The sequence below is a fragment of the Temnothorax longispinosus genome, chromosome 10 (assembly GCF_030848805.1).
Source record: "Temnothorax longispinosus isolate EJ_2023e chromosome 10, Tlon_JGU_v1, whole genome shotgun sequence".
NCBI classification, from domain to species: Eukaryota; Metazoa; Arthropoda; class Insecta; order Hymenoptera; family Formicidae; genus Temnothorax; species Temnothorax longispinosus.
This window is the reverse complement of record NC_092367.1, coordinates 4,684,067-4,703,512: the sequence shown is the minus strand read 5'-3', so window position 1 is coordinate 4,703,512 and position 19,446 is coordinate 4,684,067. Positions and strand designations below refer to the sequence as shown.

The 19,446-nt window shown below is 36.2% G+C and overlaps 2 protein-coding genes across 9 annotated transcripts; both read right to left on the bottom strand.

Moving 5' to 3' along the window:
- Positions 1-21: 21 nt before the first annotated feature.
- Positions 22-6,148, bottom strand: LOC139820303 (glutamyl aminopeptidase-like). 6 transcript variants are annotated; one of them, XM_071790468.1, is made up of 12 exons: positions 5,957-6,148; positions 5,028-5,599; positions 4,289-4,726; positions 3,814-3,997; positions 3,270-3,420; positions 2,966-3,044; positions 2,421-2,779; positions 2,034-2,308; positions 1,445-1,647; positions 1,281-1,368; positions 921-990; positions 22-232 (listed from the first exon to the last, which is right to left on the bottom strand). In XM_071790468.1, exons 2-11 carry the CDS (start codon positions 5,576-5,578, stop codon positions 952-954), a joined length of 2,367 nt encoding a protein of 788 aa, XP_071646569.1. In that variant the 5' UTR covers positions 5,579-5,599; positions 5,957-6,148; the 3' UTR covers positions 22-232; positions 921-951. The 6 variants fall into 6 exon arrangements, 5 of the variants coding, with proteins under 5 accessions (XP_071646569.1, XP_071646566.1, XP_071646567.1 ...); XM_071790465.1 differs by having other exon boundaries at positions 1,078-1,368; positions 5,957-6,147; XM_071790466.1 differs by having other exon boundaries at positions 1,078-1,368; positions 2,034-2,174; positions 2,425-2,779; positions 5,957-6,147.
- Positions 6,149-8,719: 2,571 nt separating this feature from the next.
- LOC139820207 (uncharacterized) lies at positions 8,720-19,170 on the bottom strand. Of its 3 annotated transcripts, none has more exons than XM_071790325.1 (11): positions 19,007-19,170; positions 16,228-16,724; positions 15,511-15,934; positions 15,011-15,217; positions 13,474-13,544; positions 12,125-13,397; positions 11,869-11,990; positions 11,498-11,782; positions 10,835-11,372; positions 10,137-10,390; positions 8,720-10,052 (listed from the first exon to the last, which is right to left on the bottom strand). In XM_071790325.1, the coding sequence occupies exons 2-11, from the start codon at positions 16,642-16,644 to the stop codon at positions 9,891-9,893; spliced, it is 3,753 nt and encodes a 1,250-aa protein (XP_071646426.1). In that variant the 5' UTR covers positions 16,645-16,724; positions 19,007-19,170; the 3' UTR covers positions 8,720-9,890. The 3 variants fall into 3 exon arrangements, with proteins under 3 accessions (XP_071646426.1, XP_071646425.1, XP_071646427.1); XM_071790324.1 differs by lacking the exon at positions 19,007-19,170 and adding an exon at positions 17,829-18,307; XM_071790326.1 differs by lacking the exon at positions 19,007-19,170 and adding an exon at positions 17,289-17,312.
- Between the last annotated feature and the right edge of the window lie 276 nt (positions 19,171-19,446).

Sequence of the window (19,446 nt, the reverse complement as noted above, 5' to 3'; positions counted from 1 at the left end):
ATAACTGAAAAAAGAATAAAATAAAACATAAAAATATATTTATATAATAATAGAATACAGGATATTACATATAGATAAGTACATAATATTCTTAAACATTAATTCACTCCGTTTTTAAAAAGCTCTTGAAATAGCCAACGTGTTTAGTGGTTTCTGACGATCGTATATTTATCTTTTGGATAATATAGGAAAACATTTTATTAGAGAAATTATTTTGTACGTAGTCTTGTACCTGAAATAGATTACATCACCATATATTATTACTACATTATTCTTGTTGTGTATGAGAGACAATATTTATTGATATTATAATATTCATCCAGGAGACGAAAAGAAGAGGAAAAATTTTGGAAGGCGAAAGACGAATTTTTCTACAATACGTAGAAAAACATGAGACAAAATAGTGAAAAGAAGAAATGAGTAAAGAAGAAATTTGGAAAATATTTCTTTATGAAGGATCGAAAAAGAGAAAATAAAATAGCCATCGAAAAAGGATCAGGAAAACATGAAAATGTGGATAGAGAATTAATATAGGAACCTTAAAAAAAGGAGAAGAGAAGAGAGAAAGGAAGAAGAAAAGAGAGAATGCAGAGGAAACATCAAAGAAGAAAATAGAAATAAAAATATCATGAGAAATTGAGAAAGAGAGCAGAAATACAAGAAGGAAGATTGAAGAAGGATGAAAAGATACCGTGGAAAAGGAATTGGTTTATATTTACATGTATTTGGAATTTAGGCTACGGTCAACGTGACGCTACAAATTCTTTGAACCGTTCTTCTTCTCTTTCTTTCTTCATTGAAAGAAAGAAAAGAAGGACGCTTTAAAGCATTTGTAGCGTCACCTTGACCGTAGCCTTAGTAATATTATGTTTTCAGCACAATCAAAAATGTATGTTAATATATACATTCATACAATTTACCTTGCTAAATTGATCTGCAGAATACAGATGATTAATAATGTCTGTTAACGCTACAAACGTGTCGATCTCTCTGTAAAAACGAAATAATAACAATTCATACACATAACAAATTTTTATGATTTTAAGCAATGTACGTTTATGAAAAGAATATTGTTACCTAGGAACTATGTCTCGAAAATTTAGCATGATATAATCGAGCACTAATTTATTTCTCGCATGTCGTGCAATAATAGAATGGAAAACTGTAATACGGTGTTGTGCTTCAGTAAAATGTCCCGACTTCAATAAATCGAGATAACCAATAATGATGGTATGATTTTTAGTGCACGCTAAATATTCTAAAAGATTATTATCTAATACTTCTAAATTGAACACTTCATTCCATGAAATATCGTCCGCCGACATCAGTCCTTTACAGTATGTCCATTCCTTCCACCACGGCAAAATTCTAGAATATTTAGTGAAAGGCTAAAAATTTGTTATAATAATTACACTTCTATCGTTTTATATTTACATATCCGTACTTTTTTTGTTTAAATATATGCATGTAATGTTTTGTTAATTCAAGAGAGGCATTAGCGGTGCACTCCGAAGAATTTAGAATGCATGCCCACTTTGCGGCTTCTTGTCTTAAACATTTAGTAAAAACATCCTCTTTTGATATTTCCTCAATGAATGCATATCTTATCTTTCCCAGAACTAAATCCAAGATTTTCCGAAAGTGCTCCTAGAAATTGATAAATAACAAATTTTACATTGCTTTGTTGTCATTATAACAAAAGAAGTGAGCACACATACTTGTATATACGTATACTAGAATAATACTTATAATAATTATGTTTATAATAAAAAGATACATTTGATTATAAATTAAAATTTCTATCTTATTAAATTGTTAAAAATCTAGTCAAAACAGCAAATATGATAACATTATGGTTTACATATTTTATATTTATTTTAAATGAAGTAACTGATATAAAAAAACGTAACTAATCTTATTATTTGTATACAATTTTATAGTTTTTATATAGTTTTAAATATAAATTTGATATTTTATACGCAACAATTTCAGATAATTAATATTTTTCATTGACAAATATTATTATTATTTACCTCGACTTCTATACTTTCTGGAAATGGGAAGAAGCCTGATATCTCTTCCATAATTTTAAACATAGGATACCACCCTACATAATTTGTCTCTTTTGATAGATAGTACGTGAGACTTTTAAAGAAACGGAAGTCGAGTTTGTTCTTTAATAGAAAATAATATGCATCGTCAATGATTTGAGCACGATTAAGTACACGTATATTGACATGTTCCTCTGAATTTAGATATTCCATAAGTTTTCGCCAATTATCATTGTCGTAATTAACACGATAGTATCCTGTCGTATACAATAAACAAATTTCATTTCCTTAATTATTTACAAAATTATATACAATTTTATTTATACATGAATATATAGAAACATAATAAATTTATTAATTTATATTCACCAACTTGATGTACGTTGACGATAATCCAGTCATTTTTCTTAATATCAGTTAAATGTAAAATTGGAATCTGTGGAGTCAGCCATTTTTCCGTAGTAATATCGTAAGCCTGACTCTGTATAGTATAAGTCAGTCGAATGTACAAGTCTTTCGGATATGACTTATCCGGATATTCTTGCAAAGTTATTTCGACATCATCTCCAGGAGATTCTCGTGTCACCTGTAGTATGGGATAACGCTTTTGCTTTGTCCACTGATTCATTTTCATTTTCAAGCTAATATTTGGTTTATACTCTACTTCTTGTAAAGCATCGAAAAATATGTCAATTGTGGTAGTCAAATTATCGATGGATTTAAGCTGGCTGAATTTGCAAAGTTTTAATATTAATTTAATGGCTGCAGTAGAGACTGAATTGAAAAGTATAAAATCGCGATTTAATTTATCACTATGTTAATCATATGCCGCTTCCAATTATAAGAGACACTTATTATTACGTTTGTTTATGCATTCGGTATATAATTAATATTATAATCCAGTTATTACTTACTACGATAAATATTTATTAAGACCTTGGACAAACGTATGTTCAGATACCGTTTGTAACAATGAACGTGTAAAAGTAGGTGCTGTAACAATTAATATCATAGAAATGTGATTAAGCAGGTTTAAAATAATTCAATTACAATTTTAATAAATTTGAAATTATAACTGATTTTAAAAATGTTTGTCTTAGCAATCCTAACAAATAGTTTACAAACAAATTTGCAAGTAAATCTTCGACATGGTTTTGTGATATTTACAATTAGAAATTTTCTATAGACAGTAATTTAACGATATTTACTTACTCTTACCTTTAACATAGTATGTGAAAGAGAAAAGAGAATTAATGCTTTCGGGTGTAAAAGCTTCTGATATAAGAGGCATATCGTAATGATCATTCAAACGAAGAGCCTCATGTTGAAATTGTACTACGAGTAAATCCATCAAATGAAAATGTACAAACTAGTGACAAAAATTTCATTTGAATCAAATAATTATTTAATAAGAATACATTGTAATATATTGTATGCAATTACTAAATTAAGTTTTCTAGTATTTGTAACAATAATAGTTTAAAAATATAGAAACATTTTCTAAAGCGACATTTATTTTAATGAAAATTAGTCATAATTTTAGTTAGTTTTTATTTTAGAGTGCGTGCAATTTTGAACTCAATATATGTATCATATTTTAAATACCATAATAATTTTAAAAATTTGAAATTTTTAATTAAAATTTGAATTAATATTTTGCAATTTTAAAGATTAAAAATAGTTTATAAAATTTGAAAATTCTCCACCAATTATATCAATTTTTCTTTTTCTTGTTTGCGTAGTGACACAAAAAGAAAACAACCTCTTTGACGATCTTCATTGACAATAACGTAGCAATGCCTTCGTTCAACCATAGATAAGACCAACAAGTTTGGCTGACCAGATTGCCAAAGAATTGATGTACCATTTTACGCGCTACTATGCGTGCTACTTCAAATTGCCATGCAATAGAATCTAATTTGTCATCGTAGATAACAGCTGCTTCCCTAAAAAATAATAAAATAATTCGATCAAAAATCTTCTTCTATATTTTTCTATGGAGTTTAATCGAAAAATGATAATATCGATAATTTGGTTGAAAATTGTATGTAATATGCTGTAAATATGCGTTATTTTATGCATTGTTCTGTTATGCACAATGTAGTATACAGAATATTTTTCTGTTGTTATTTAATAATGCATTCTTTTCAATTTAATATTCTAGAAAATTTATTGGAAGAAAAACTTTTCTCATCATATATTAAAATTTCTTTTTAATTATATGTATAAAGCAATACCTATAAAGAACGAGTCCCCAACTTTCCAGGCCTTCGTCTCGAAAACCCGGAACTACAATATGATCTACTTTCGGTGGAAACTGTGCATCGTGAAATATACTTTTCAAATACAAAGTAGCTTTTTCAGCAATTTGCTGTGCGAATTTTATCTGCTTTTTCACGTTTCTTCTGCACCAGATATTCTCAGTTATGCGGTCAAGATCGGACAATACAACCGCTACGTGATAAGCGGATATATTATACGTTGTCTTGAAGCGTGTCCAAACCATCCCGTTGTCATCTGTAGACACGTAGTTAATCGGCGAATTCGATAAAGCTGTATAATTTTTATGATGCATTATGGAAATCGTAAATTTTATCCTGAGATCCGGCTCGTCCCAGCATGGAAATATTCGTCGGGCTCCAATTCCTCGAAAATCAGCTGCTGCGATAAACCACCTATCACATTTTAACAGTATGGTTTAAATTTTTAAAATTGCCGGCGTATAAGAATAATGTGGTATGTTTTTATTATGCTGAATTTTTATATTTTCTGCGATCTTTATTGTGTCACATAATAAAGATGCATAGCGATACCTTCACATTATACGGTACTTATGTGCAAAACGTTTATAATATTTATATTATTTTCCAAATTAATTAGAATGTAAACCAATTATACATGAAAAAAATCATTATTATTTTATTATGATTTTTACCAAACAAATGTATTTAAATCTATTACATTTTTACAACTCACGTTTTTTCTCCTTTATTGTTTATATAGGATGTTTTGACGAAGCCTCCTGCGTCATCAGTTATACTGCCGATAAATTTCATGACCAGGCGATAATTATAAAAGTTATACCGGGCAATATCATCAACATAAAGGATAACAGTTTGTGTTGATTCATCATATTTATGCATCCTTGGTTTATAGGTCAAACTTAAGGTACCATCGAAAGTATAAATAATTTTTGTCGCCGCTTCATCTATTTTCAAGTCTTGTACATGTAGACATATTGTATTTATTTCACTTGTTACTCGAAAAAATATAGTTGATTGGCCATGGAAGATAAAATTGCCTTTTGCTCGTTGCTCATCGATATATGATTTGAATGTTCCATAAATATCTGTATTTTTGTAGTCATCTTCGTTGATGTATATTATTAATTTGAGATCATATTGTATTAGTTGCATTGATTCTTTATTTATACAATAATATGCTTCAGCCGACGAGTCATTACTGTTAGCAGCTTTTACAGAGATAAATATTAAACTAGCATCTAACAATAATTGTAATAATTTCATAATTAGTCTCGTTTCCAATATCTGTAACGTGTCGTTATCAAAAGAAAGAACAGTACAAACAAGGTTTAATGAAGATATTGCGCTATTGTGACATAGAAAAAACAATAGGAAACAATAAGGGATATAATTTCAAATTTCAATCACAGCAATTAAAAATCACAGCATTTTAATGTTGAAAGATGAAATTATTTTTTTCAAGCACTCGTGATAGATTCGCGTATTTATTTTTAGCTTAAAGGTCTATTCGTTCCCTCAATATATAAATATATGTGTATAATAAAAAGACCATAAGTAGCAATATTTAACTTATTTATGTACTATCTGATAATGATTGAAAACAAATTAGATTTATTATTTTAAATATGTTCTATTATTTACCTTTGAGAAGAACTACAGATGCTTCTTTTCTATTAGTGTACCTATTAAAATTGTGTCTCCGATTAAAATACAACTTCTGATAGCAATTTATTTACGGTTGATATACCGCTGTTACTGTCGTAAGTATATGTTCTAGCATTCCACAACCTTACATGTCGAGAGTTCACTGAATACTAACGACGATATCAATATAGCATGTAGTAAACATGTGGTATCGTGAAAACAAACTGTAAGGTCGTAACTGTGGTGGGTACTCAAGTTAATAGGCTAAATAACATGATGGTACAATCGAATTAAATAATACAGTTTTTATGTTTAAGATAATTTTTTTCAAAGATATGCATATATCCGATAAGAAAATTCTATTCTCTAAATTCCATTCTTTTATTTTTCATGAGACATCATTTTTTCGCAAAATACGTATATTTAGGTTGTGATTTATCAGATTTAATTATCTTTACTTATTTATATGTATATGTGTATATACATACACCTATATTGGCTATATTTCTTTATGAATTATTATATTAATATGCTTTATATGTATTGATAAAAAATTTACCTTTATAATTTGGTCTTCAGCGTACACATGATTAATAATGTCTGTTAACGCTACAATCGTGTTAATCACTCTGCAAAAACAAAATGCCAGATATAATTACAATTAATACATATAAGAAACTTTTAGGATTTTAAAGAATATATGTTTGTGAAAAGAATATTCTTACCTATAGGTACAACATTTGCAAAATTGTCTATAATATGATGGAGCATTAAGTCATTTCTCGCATGTCGTGCAATAATAGAATGAAAGACTGTGATACGGTGTTGTGCTTCAGTAAAATGTCCCAACATCAGCAGTTCTGCACCACATTTGAATGTGTTTAATGTTAAGAGAAAATTGGATCAAATCGGACACCGTAATTGCCACGTGATAAGTGGACATTGAGAGAGTAGTTTGAAAATGCGTCCACAACATATTAGCACCAATATACTCCTCGCTTTTTATCGGCATATTTGATATAGCAATGCTATTTTTAGGATGGTAAACGGAGATGTTAAACGTGGTCTTAAATATTAGCTCATCCCAACATGGAATTATCCATCGTAATCCGGTAGTTTGCTGAAAGTCGCCTGCTCCGAACAACCTATCACATTTTAATAACATTTAGTTAACATTTTAAATGTTGAATTTTCAATCATTATTGTCATAAAAATATTAGGCTATTAAGCTGAAGAACATTTACAACTGTGATTTATGTAAGAAAGATAATATAATATATTTTATTACTATGTTACTATTATTATTTTACTATATATATGTTATAATCTTAATTATATTCATGACTTTTTATGAAATATTTAAGTAACGATGGTAATAATAAAATGGTTTGTATGATATAATTACATTATATCGAATATAACATAATTATATTATAATGTTTTTCTTATATAAAACCGTGGCTTTTAATATTTTAACATTCACTCACTTATGATTTTGTTTATCGTCTGTTGTGTATGTAATTTTGAATATGCCATTAGAATTGTCGTGATTATATATATCACCAGTAAAGTTCAGATTGAGAATGTAAGGTCCAGTTTGTATTTCATCATCAAAATAAAATATACAAATTTGCGATGTAAGATAATAAAAAGTTTCCGATGGTGCATAGACTTCCCTCGTTATTTGGTTAATTAATGTAGTCGAACTATCTACATACAAATACTTTGAATGCAAATATATGCTCGACGTGTTACATAGAAGATAGAAGTTAATGTTGGATTTGCCATGGAAGCTATTGCTTCCGTTATGGAATATTATATTGACATCATAATGCGACGGTTTCATAAATTCTGATAAATGGTAACCGATTTCATCGTTTTGCCAATGTTCGCCAACAACAACTTTCATTAACAGCGGTCGCGAAGAATATCAGACCGCTATTTAATAACAGCTTTAATAACAATGCCATGTCAATGCCACGTATTGTCGCAGATATCTGCACGTGTTCTTTTCGTCAGAAAATAAACAAGATACAAATATTCAGCACAGGATTATCTTAATTTAATTTTAATTTTTATATTCGAAACAGAAGTAAAAAATATATGACTAATTTTGAATAACTTTTCCTAAAACGCGTTAGCGCTTACAATGTAAAACATGTAAACGATAACGTGAAAAAATTATATATAGGTGTATCTAGTAAATCATATATATTTTTCATATTTTCAAAAAAAAATATATATATATATATATATTTAAGTATTATGTTTTTGATTACTCACCTTTTATATTGAACTTGCGTGCCGATAAGAATACAAACGATGATGCATTTGCAATAATAATTATAACTGTAATTTCCTATATCAAAGTAACAAATTATCAATACTTCGAATAAATCAACGTAACTGATCTTACCATTTCGAAATATCGCCAAATACTAAACTGTAATGTTTGATAAAAAGTTCTGGTGCTATGTAAACAAACTTTAAGTATGTGAAAAGTGTCTTAGTCAATAAATGACTAAATAACAACAATATTTCTGGACGATACAAGTTTGTCTTTAAAGTGGAACGAATTTATAACGAATTTTCTACATATTGAGTTAGAACATAACGCAGACAGCTGAGAATTAAAATCACGGAATTAAGCGACTGTTGTGTTTTTAAGACAGATAGTACAATAATATATATTAATGAATACATTTTTTCTACTTTTTATAAAGAATTTTTATTAAATAACATCAATAATAATTCATATAATTAACATTCTATGTACACTTATTTATTGATCCATGACAATCTAGTATAAATTAACACAATCAAACAAATAAATAAATAAATAAATAAATAGCTAATGAGAATTAACAATAATTATCACGATTAATATTTTTTTTTTAATTATTCGCAGAGTAACAAAAATTGACGAAATAAATATATATTTATAAAGAGTCAGAAAAAGTTTCTCTCTTCTAGAATCATCATGGACGTTTATAATATAGGTATATCCTCTTTAGCTTCCTTTTTTGCAGCTTCCTACAGTTTTCTTTAGAACTTTGCGTCATTTATTTTGTGTCAAATGCAAACAATGTAAGAAAGTGCAGCTAAAAAGAACAGACCTTGTTTATGGCCTTCTTTTACTGAACATTATTTTCCGCATTCTCCGAATGCGCTTTGCAGAATCGCTCAGAGCAATATAGAGATTGAAATATGTTCATAAGTAACACTCGTAAAAATGTCGCTGAACTAACAATATTTTTTTTTAATATGGTATTAATAATTAATAAATTTCGCGAACGTGTTTACTTATACTTAAGTATACATTATCGTTTTAGTGCACTGTTAACGTTTCAGTCTGTAACAACTATAATCGTATAGCATAGAATCTTATTAATTGGTTGCTTAAGGACGTTTCGCGATCGGCAATCCGTATATCATATTTGGATCAAAACCGTTTCGCATTTCGTTGCGTTAATTTCGAGTGTTCTCATTTGTGTATAATAATTAAATGGAATTTATATTTGAAAACTCCCATTATTTTTTAGCAATTCGAGATTTGTATCTGAAAAGCGATTTCTCGTGTTGCATGACTTTGAAATACAAAGTTAGTATTAAAGTTTCGTAAGCAGATCAATAGATTTTTCAGAGCTTCTGTATAATAACGAATGTAGCAGTTTGTGCGAAACAGCCTAATTTCCACTTTGAAGTTATACAAAATTCGTAGTTCACGATATCATCATTTTCGATTCGAGTCGAAAGTAATATATGAGTATGAATTAGATAAATTAATATATACAATTAAATTCCCGTTGGATGCCAGAGTATTAAAGGGAATTATTTATGGAATTCAAAATTTAGCGAATATGATTGTACGTATAAACTGTACGTTAAACTGACCTAAATTCTTAAACAATTTATGGACATTTCGATGAGACTATCTTTGAGTATGTTTCTTATGCGTAAGTTTTTGTAGTTTCGCTTTCAATCCATGCGGATTTAATTTTACTCTCACGACATTAGATTTGCTCTCGAACTTTTTGCGAGCTTCCTCCATTCGTTCCTTTCGTATTCGTTGCTGCTCTCTCTTCCAGATATCCTGCAAAAATGCGATCCATCGTAATTTGCTCGCGCAGTAATTTCATCGTGAATTATATTCTTATCGTCTCTATCGTATCTTTACCTTAAAGTCCCGACAGAAACCGAGCCATAGATTGAAAAAATCATAAGGTTCTGCAGTCTCTAGAGTGGATCCTTTGGGAATAAACTGATAGAATTTCATCACAGCTTTGAATTTGTTTTTAGCCTCCAGTAGATCTTCCTTTTCGCTCGCCAACTCGGTATTCGCCCTCTTCACAAATGAGTCTACTTTCTTTTTGAATATTTTGGACGTAGATGGATCCGTTTCCACGATTGTATTACACATTTGTGCACATGCTAAAACAAATTAATTTCACTTATCTTATTTATTTGCATAAATTATATGTAAAACTGGATCCAAATAAAGGAAATAAATGTGAAACACGAAAAAACAATTACGTCGATGAATGCAACAGCATTCGCCACATTATTTGCACTCGCTTTCTTAATCTAATAATCTGGATTAGTACAGAAATATTAACAAAATTGCATTCTATTGTTAAAAAAAAATTTTTTTTTATTAAAAACGCAAAAAATAACATTTTTTAACACTATAATTAAGATAAAATTTATTGAATATTTCAAATAAGGAGGCTAATATTTACGGATGTAATATTATCTCGATTCTTTCATATCTACCAAATCTTTTAAGCAAGGAAATATTTACAAATAAAGAAATAAATATAACAATTTTTGATTGGCGCTTGATACTGATAATATTATATATATAATATCACTCACCCTGTAATTCTTTATCCAGTCTGTCCAGTTCCTTGGAGATGTCGTCGAACTTGATCGTGGATGCGGCTTCTACGTCAGCCGGTTCAGGCACAGGTAAAGGCAACGGCTCTTCGAAGTTATGATCTTTTTCTTGGGACAATTTGACATTAACGACGTAGTGCAACAAGGTGACACCAGGTACGTTGGACTTCACGTCTTTCAATTTGCCGAGAATCTCCAGGCCGAAACCGTCGGCCTGGCCGCGCAACATATTTCCGCCGTTCATGTAATTGCCCAAGGTGAGTATGATGGCCATTACTTTCTTCAAAGGTTCAGAATTGAGCAGAAAGTCGCAGGTAGTTCGCACATTGTTCAACTTATATGAGACCGACGATATCGCGTCTTGAAATTCCGATTGCAGCATTAAACAGGCTATTCTGTCGGAGAAGTGTTTTATCCCGGATAATCGTTTGAGAAATAATTCCGGTTGATCGAGAGGAATGTCCGGAAAAGTTGCTTCGTGAGCTGCAATTTCTTCTATTTCCTTTTGCGTCGGTTTCTACAAATCAAAAGATATCAGAGTGATTAAAAATGTGCGGAAATTGTTATATTTAGAAATTAAAAAACTGGATTTTATACAAATTTAAGTATTTTTAATTATATAGTTTTTTACGATTTACTCACAATATCGTAGATCTGTTGCAACGCTTCTAAACTGATCACGCTCGTGTCTAAATTATAGGCCGCGTTCTCGATCTCGCTAAAATCTATGTGCAGGCTCTTCTCGAGAATTCCCACCATCTTTGAACGCTTCGAGTCTAATATCTTCGCCGGTTGGATCTTAGAACTTTTGGGCGTCCCTTCATTTTTCTTGGTCGGATTCCTCTCTCTCACCTGCCGCGAAAATAAATCAGCGAACTCTTTCATGTTTAAATTTTCCTCCTCCGCGAGTTCCAACCACAGAGGCACCTAAATAAGACAGAGAAAATCACTCTTCACGTCAACATTTTGTGTCAATAGCAAATTTTATTATAGAGTCTGTGTTTTCCGCTTACCTGGGGTGACAAGTCTGAAGTATCTACTGAAGTTTGACTGGCCGCAGTAACAGGCACCAAAATTCTCGTCCAGTAAAGTGGCTTCATAGGCACGTCAGGATTTAAAGCTTGCTTTCTCATAACTACAAAAGCGAGGCACTTGTGTTACGCGGTGCAAATATCAGAATCCCAAAGCCGGAAAGAGCGTACAGCGTACTCTCGATTTACGAAAAGAATTATCGAGAGTACTCTGTACTTTTGAAATCGTGATACCTACTGGCTCTACTGGGCGGGTTCCATCCCCCGACCGGTGGAGCGGGTAGAGGACATGGTCCCATTGTCCCCGGGGGTGGCGGTGGGGCCATAGGCGGTGGCGGAGGACCTGCACCTGAACCTCCGATGGGAGGCGGAGGTGGTGGAGGTATGCCACCCTGCATACCTGGCGGCGGTGGCGGCGGTGGTGGACCAGTCATAGGACCCTGCGCCATCCCAGGTAGCGGGGGCGGCGGAGGAGGTATCGAGCTAGTAGCATCAGCCACGAGCGACGTAGGCAGAGGAGGCGGCGGTGGTGGTATCCCGCACGCGTTCAACATCGGCGTGGACGGTGGTGGTGGCGGAGGAGGTATGGTAATTTTCATAGACGAAGACATCTCACACGTCGCACTTTGAAAATGCATAGGTAGTGGTGGCGGTGGAGGAGGAGGAGGAGGAGGTACGCCACTCTCAATGCTCACTTTGAACGAAACGGGAGGCGGAGGTGGGGGAGGAGGTGGGGGAGGAGGTATCATGTTTTGCAGAGGAGATGGCGGAGGTATCGCACTTATGATCGCTTGCACAGGTGGAGGTGGAGGAATGGGTATCGTATTCGTAGTGGTCGGCGTAGATGGTGGTGGAGACGGAGCGGGCGGCGGAGATAATAATGTACTTTGCATTGGCATGGGGGAAGGTGGCAGCGGTGGTGTCGGTATCCTAGAAACGTCCGTCAATTTTGTCGACGACGACGACGGAACTGTCCTTTCGCCGTCGCGCACCGATTCGGTGAAAAGCGTGTACGGAGACGGCGGCGGCGGTGGTGGTGGGATAAAAGACGATACCGAGGAAGCTGTAGATCTGCTTTTCGAGAATGCCTCCGGCGGTAATGGAGGTGGTAACGGTGTCGGATACGGCGCCAAATCTTCGCTAGGCGCGTTTGTTTGACTGCTATGCGATAAGCACGACCGATCGACCTTGTCGGCCAACGTGGAGGAAAGCACGAGAGTCATCTTGACTTGATCGAGATCCAAGTTGCTCGTTTCACTGACGTTTCCATCAACCGGTGATAAGCTTCTCGGTGATGTCTGAGTGGACTGAGTAGACTGAGTGGGCTGGTCTCTGATGCTTATCTGCCGGTCTGCAGATATCTCGCGCAGCCGTTTGATCTCATCTTTCAGCTTCTTCACTTCTTCTTCATACGAATAAGTATCCTTAAGCATGGAGTGCTCACGGCAGATTTGGCTCGATTCAGTTCGAGTTGAATAAAGCTCATCTGCGCAGGTGCCTGTCCGATCTATCTGATTAAAACAAGACATTCCAAAAGTAAGTAATCGTGTACACTGATTGCTGTCAAAATAGAGATCAGGATCTTACCAGGGACGTAAAGTTGTTCTTCGCGGTTTTATCTGATAGCGCGGATGTCAGAGAGATTGGCAGTTTTTGTTCTGAAAATTCCATTAATATGCGAGATATAAAATTAGTTCTTTATTACTGCGACCACGCTGAAGCTCGACGAATATTTCTTTTTGAGTGAATTATTTTTGCTCTCTTGACTGTCACTTGATAAAATCTTCACAAGTATTAAATAAAATTCTGCACAAGCAACTGTTTTCTCTTAACTGTAACTTTATATAGGCCGAGTTATTAACGACACTTGTATCTTTATGAACTTGCTATCCGTCCTAATTAATGATGCATGTTGTAAAGGCAACGAGCGACTCTTTATCAACTTTAGCTCTTATCTCGTTTTATATTCGGGATGAACGATTCTTTTATAAATACCTTATCTTCTAATCACTTTATCACTAATGCAATTTCTAAGAGAACATTATAGAAAAATCATGTCAATAAACAAGGTGTAGCGTGTGAACTTTGGACATTTCTGCAAACGCTCGAACGTCTCGTAACGACAACGCGATTACGTTGCGAAAAGATAATCAGCAAAGAAGACTTGGGAAATCGTCATCTATACTTGTCATTGATTACGATTAAAATGATTACGCTGTTTCAGTTCGATATCTTTTCGTATTCAACCGCGAAGCTGGCACACGTAATGAACGTACACGCGTCATACACGTGCGCGAATGCACTCTCGTCTCTTTCCTGCAATCACTCTTCGAGTTCACGTCCATTCGAATAAAAATATTAGACACTCCTTCATCTCGCGACTTTACTTCGGTCACGGATATCTTGCCGCGCCGCTCCGCAAGAAACTGCCGCCGCATCTCGCTCGCAGACAGGCACGGGAGAACACGAGAATCCGAACCGAACCCTGCGAACCGCCCCATCGATAAGACTTATCGGCAAACAAACGTGTTTGATTCGCGCGTATCACCTCCGCTATAACCTCGGCCACGAATGATACGGGTTATTTGGTGGCCGTTTAAAAACACGTATAATCGACGCCGCCGACGATGAAAGAACTTGATTATCCTTATCGTTGCGCGTTCCGCTTAATTGCCGATCACGATTGTCACGATTATCGTTATCCACGTTATCCGGACTTACGACACTCGGCAATTTTTGCGCGAACGATCTCACGCGCATTACGTCACTGCGTGCGAAAAGGTATATCGCCGTGTTTACCCTTAACGTTATCGCGCGCCTTCTCTTCCGTCACGAGATAAGATTCGCGTTAGACTCGCAATCGTCAGTGCGTGATGGATACTAGGTCGTACGCTGACCTATACGTAGTTATAAAGCGTTCTATCTTGAAAGTGCTTCGTCATTTTTATGTCCCGGATTCACGAGAGCCGAAGTCGTAGATAGCCTACATCTTACGAGTCCTCCGCTATCAAAAAGTCCCCGTTGCCATTTCTTTCGAGAGAAGATTCGTTAAATCGTAAAATTGCGATACAATTGAGTCTCTTTTAAACAATTCCTATCTTGATTGAGAGCATGTTTATCTTACCTTCGGATTGCTTGCGATGATCCGTCTTCTGGCAGGTGATGTTCCTAGAACTTCTTTTCTTCTTGGCGCTATTTCGATCGAGGGTCAAGCTGGCTACTCTTCTCAGAACTCTGCCTTCGATCGTCGGAGATTCATAAACACTGTGTCGCCGCTGCAGAGTGCTCGGACTCGGTTCCGATATCGCATTCTTCTCGCTTGACGTTATGCCTAAAAATGAAATGTTTTTATATGAGACGTCGATGAAACTGGAAACTAGTTATGTTGACTTAGGTCCAAAATACATATCACGCTCATTTTGCACAATATCACTTATACAAGATGCGATTTACAGATGATATCGTAAATCTATGTTTTAACACGACCTTGTCTACGTTACACCGACTATTATACGTATAGCCTATTTACATCGTCGACTTACTTAATTTTTAATAGCGTGTTAATTGCCGCGTAAAACTGCGTAAGAAGATGCTCAATTACGAAATTAACAAAATTATCCTCACATATTCGGGGACTCATCACCGAGAGATGGATCTTCTTGTGCTTCGAGATAGTAAACGGAGCCTTCTCCTCCTTGCTGTCGGGCGTCCCCGGGATCGGCTTACGTTTCACCGCTTCCGCCCGCGTGGTTGCCGTGACCGGACTCAAGGTGAGCTCTCCGGGATCGGTGAAGACACTGTCGCTCGAGGATTCCTGGCTGGGCGGCGTCGGCATTTCCGTAACGATCAGACCCTTGTTCGCCAAACGCCACGAATCGGTCACCAGCAGTGGCGGCAGCTGGGTCGTCTGCGGTGTCGTCGGGGTCTGGGCCGGTGTCGTCGTCGTTGTCGTGGTACTCGAACGGAAAGACTCCGTCGTGGTCACGCATGGTTTCACTGTTATTGCGGTATCCTTGCGACATTCAGGCTCTACACTTTCCTGCGTGTCCTAATTACAAAATAATATTTTGCATTACGACTGTTACTCAAGTCGGAGGCAGGTAGAGCATAAAATTATTTTCCCTATTTCCTGTTCGGTTGACGACATTCCATCTTTCGCTTTATATTTCTCACGAATAATTACAGAAAAATTATATCTTTATTTTATTTTAATATATATTTCGGTGTATTAAACATCAACAAACTATACGGAACGTTTCGTAGAACCTCGTCTTTGAAAAGTCCCTCATCCGATCGATAATTTGTTAATCGGTCTTGAGAGAAAAAGGCGGTACCAAATACCTTGGGTAACACCACCATCGGCGGCGGCGGCGGTGCCTGTCTCTTGCCATGTCCCGGTGTGTGCACCTTCTCGAAGCTGATCTTGACCGGCTCGCGAGGCTCGTCACGCCTCTCCGGAACTCTGGGCGGTTGGTCTCGCTTGTCCTTCCTCTGGTCCTCGGTTGCCTCGGGCTCGACGTCCGCGGACGTGGACGTGGACGTCGGTACCGGGGGGGCCTCCTTCTTCTTTTGCTTCTTCTTGCCGTCGCTCTGCAGATTACCCATCGTGCTGGGCAGTTGCGGTGTCAGGCTATCTAAGTTGCCCCAGGAGTAGAACAGTCGGATGTTGTTGACCCAGACATGGAAGTAGTCCGACAGCTTTGATCGCGGCGACCGCGCCTGGGCCGCGACTGCGCCTTGACCATGGCGGGCCTGCATCCGTGGTCGATAATCGGGAGTTGCGGCACCCGCGATCACGCCGTCGTCGTTCAGACGACGTTCTCGCCGCGCGTCGGCTGCTGCGAAAGCAAACGCGAAAAATTGTTACCACCTCGCCAAGTTATCTGCTTGATGATTGGAATCCAATAACGCATCAAGATCACTCATATATCAACTTGATCAAGTTAACTTAACAATAGTTATAGTTAACTAAATTTTTTAACTATATTGCAAATAGAATCGTTCCCCGAAATTATCTTATATTAGGATCGACTGAATGATTTTTTAATTAAAGGGAAACAAAGAATTAATTTAGATTAACTGATTCATTCTACACCCTGCAATTTATCTGAATTGCGCGAGATCTTAGAATCGGAGACAGAAACGTAAAGCGACCTACATAAATCGCTTGTGATTTGCAAAAAAATGCATAAGTAATAAATAGCAATTTATTATTTTATATCGCATTAAATGTGACCTTTGATACCATAATGACGTAGATATCAAGATCAGATTAGCATTAAATGTTAAATGAGCGACGAGAACACGAGTCTTGCATATTTAAAGCAGTGCTTATACATGAAACGAGAATAAAGAAGAAAATGTGAATTGACGTTGTCTCGGTCAAATTAATTCTGAATTACCTCTGGATAACTAGATATTTCTCGTATATCGTTGCGTAATCGGATATTGACAGTACCAATATTAATAACCTTATGTCACATGCGGTAACCAAGCGATACGGCGTGTGCTATCGTCTGAACGCTAACGTCGCTAACTGAACATGCCCGTATAACAGGACATCGATCTGTTATTACTAGGGCATGTTATACACGTCGGTGTCATTGGCAACTATTATTATCTTGAACTTTCAGGGGATTGATCGCGCAATTTCCCCATAGGAGGGAAAAAATGAAAGCGAAAACTTTCGCGTGGATTTTTGCGTCGCGATTATCGTCGCGACAAATTTCCTTTTCGACGAGACGAAATAACACGAAATTTCCGCGTGGCATTCGAAATATTCAGAGATAAACGATCACAAAATCTGTCGACAATTAAGTAATACATTTCTTAATAAAATCAAATGTATTTAACAATTAATATTATAACTATGAGTTGGATACGGGTCTCTGCGTCGAGCGAAACAAAACTACGTCAATCAATATCTTAACATCGATACGTACGAATGTGATGCATGGATAAAATCCGGTCTATAGGATACATCTGAAATCCGGACATTTGCCAACGATATATCTTCTCCAGTGAAGAGACAAGACTTCACAGATCTTCACAAAATTTTTCGCATATCTATATATTCATGGAAGAATCGTCGCAAAACTGTAGATGTACGGTTTAACGCTCAGATTATAATTAGCACAATGTATTTTCTTCGGTACAGCATTCATTTTAATTTACTCAACAAGTTAGTGCTCTTTCTTCTTGCCTCATCTGGTCTGATTAACTAATGTTAATTTCTTCTTGAAGTTACGTCTTTTACTCTTTGCCGTGTCGCGTATTAATATCACCGGTGACCGTACGGAATATTAGTGAATAAAATTTTCTTTTCTTCTCACAGAAGACACACGTAATGTTTTTGGAGCACCGAAAACTATAGGAGATTAAGACTTTGGTGTAACGATTCGATGCGCCACGTGGTAACGTCGGTCGCACGACTGGAACGCGGTACTATCGGCGCTATTTCGTGCTTCTTATTATGCCTCGGGAAATCAATTTCGGGGGATATCTCAAGGACAAGAAATAATACAAACATTCTTCAGTATAGTAAACTGACGACAGTTCTGGTCAAAAGTTGTTGTGTGCAGCGCCTTTAGTACATTTCGATTAGACAATTAGTCAATTATTATACAAATTAAAAGATTTCTGCAAACTTTTTAAATACTTTATCTTTATTCTCGCGCATTTATCTTCACAATTAACCATTTCAAAGTATTTACTATAAATTAATATAAAAATTACGATCGTCAAAGTAAAAACGCGATAATAACATAAACAAGATATTGAGATAGGTAAAATACGAGTATTCCGTTAAAGGGATATTTAACGACTGAATCTTGTCCATCGACATTATTTATAATACCCGGTATACGCGAGTCGACTGGGAGAACGCGGGAAAGCTCGATGATGTTGCTATGCTAGCATTAGCCTCGTAACATTATTATTACGATCATAACGAATTAGAATCACCGTCAGGATTTCGAAGATTACGAGCATGCTCGGTGAAGCGCCTCGCGCGTCAGAGCAGTTATTTCGTAACGCTAGAAGCATGCCGTGTAATTCGGCGCGACGGAGAGGAGCGTTGCGTGTTGCGCCCGCCGCGCCGGTACCGCGCGTATCCTCTTACCTGATCCTCTCGCGTTTCGACAGCACCATCAGCATGTTACGCGTTGCACCGTGCGGTTCCCGCGTGCCACTGGAAACTCGCATCTCGCCCTTTATCGATTGTTCACCGCGGCGTCGTACCGCCCCGCGCATTTTTCACCGGCCGCCTCGCGTCGCGACTGTAAAATATCGCCTTGGTTTCCGAGGGAAACGGGGGATATCGTACAGAGGGTGAAAAGCCTTACACAGTTGTTTTATCGAGCACGAAGGGGGAGAAAGCCACGGACGGCGCAAGCTCGCGCCATCGCGCCCACGGAGGTCGATGTCTCGATGCCGAGGTCGACGAAGGTAACGGCCACCTCTCGATAGTTCGCATCCCCTGTGATATAAATCGCACGCGGGAATCTGCGGCACGAGATTTTCCATAAATCCCGACCGTCCGGCGCCGAACTTTCGCTCGAA

Coding starts and splice junctions, on each gene's coding strand:
- LOC139820303 (XM_071790465.1), bottom strand. CDS start 5,578: ATGAAATTATTACAATTATTGTTAGATGCTAGTTTAATATTTATCTCT. Junction 3,045..3,269: donor TTTCACATACTATGTTAAAG/GTAAGAGTAAGT, acceptor TAATTGTTACAG/CACCTACTTTTACACGTTCA. Junction 1,369..1,444: donor CATATATTTAAACAAAAAAA/GTACGGATATGT, acceptor TAAATATTCTAG/AATTTTGCCGTGGTGGAAGG.
- LOC139820207 (XM_071790324.1), bottom strand. CDS start 17,883: ATGTCCGGATTTCAGATGTATCCTATAGACCGGATTTTATCCATGCAT. Junction 16,725..17,828: donor TTTATCCATGCATCACATTC/GTACGTATCGAT, acceptor TTGCTTTCGCAG/CAGCCGACGCGCGGCGAGAA. Junction 15,218..15,510: donor GGTGATGAGTCCCCGAATAT/GTGAGGATAATT, acceptor TTTCATTTTTAG/GCATAACGTCAAGCGAGAAG.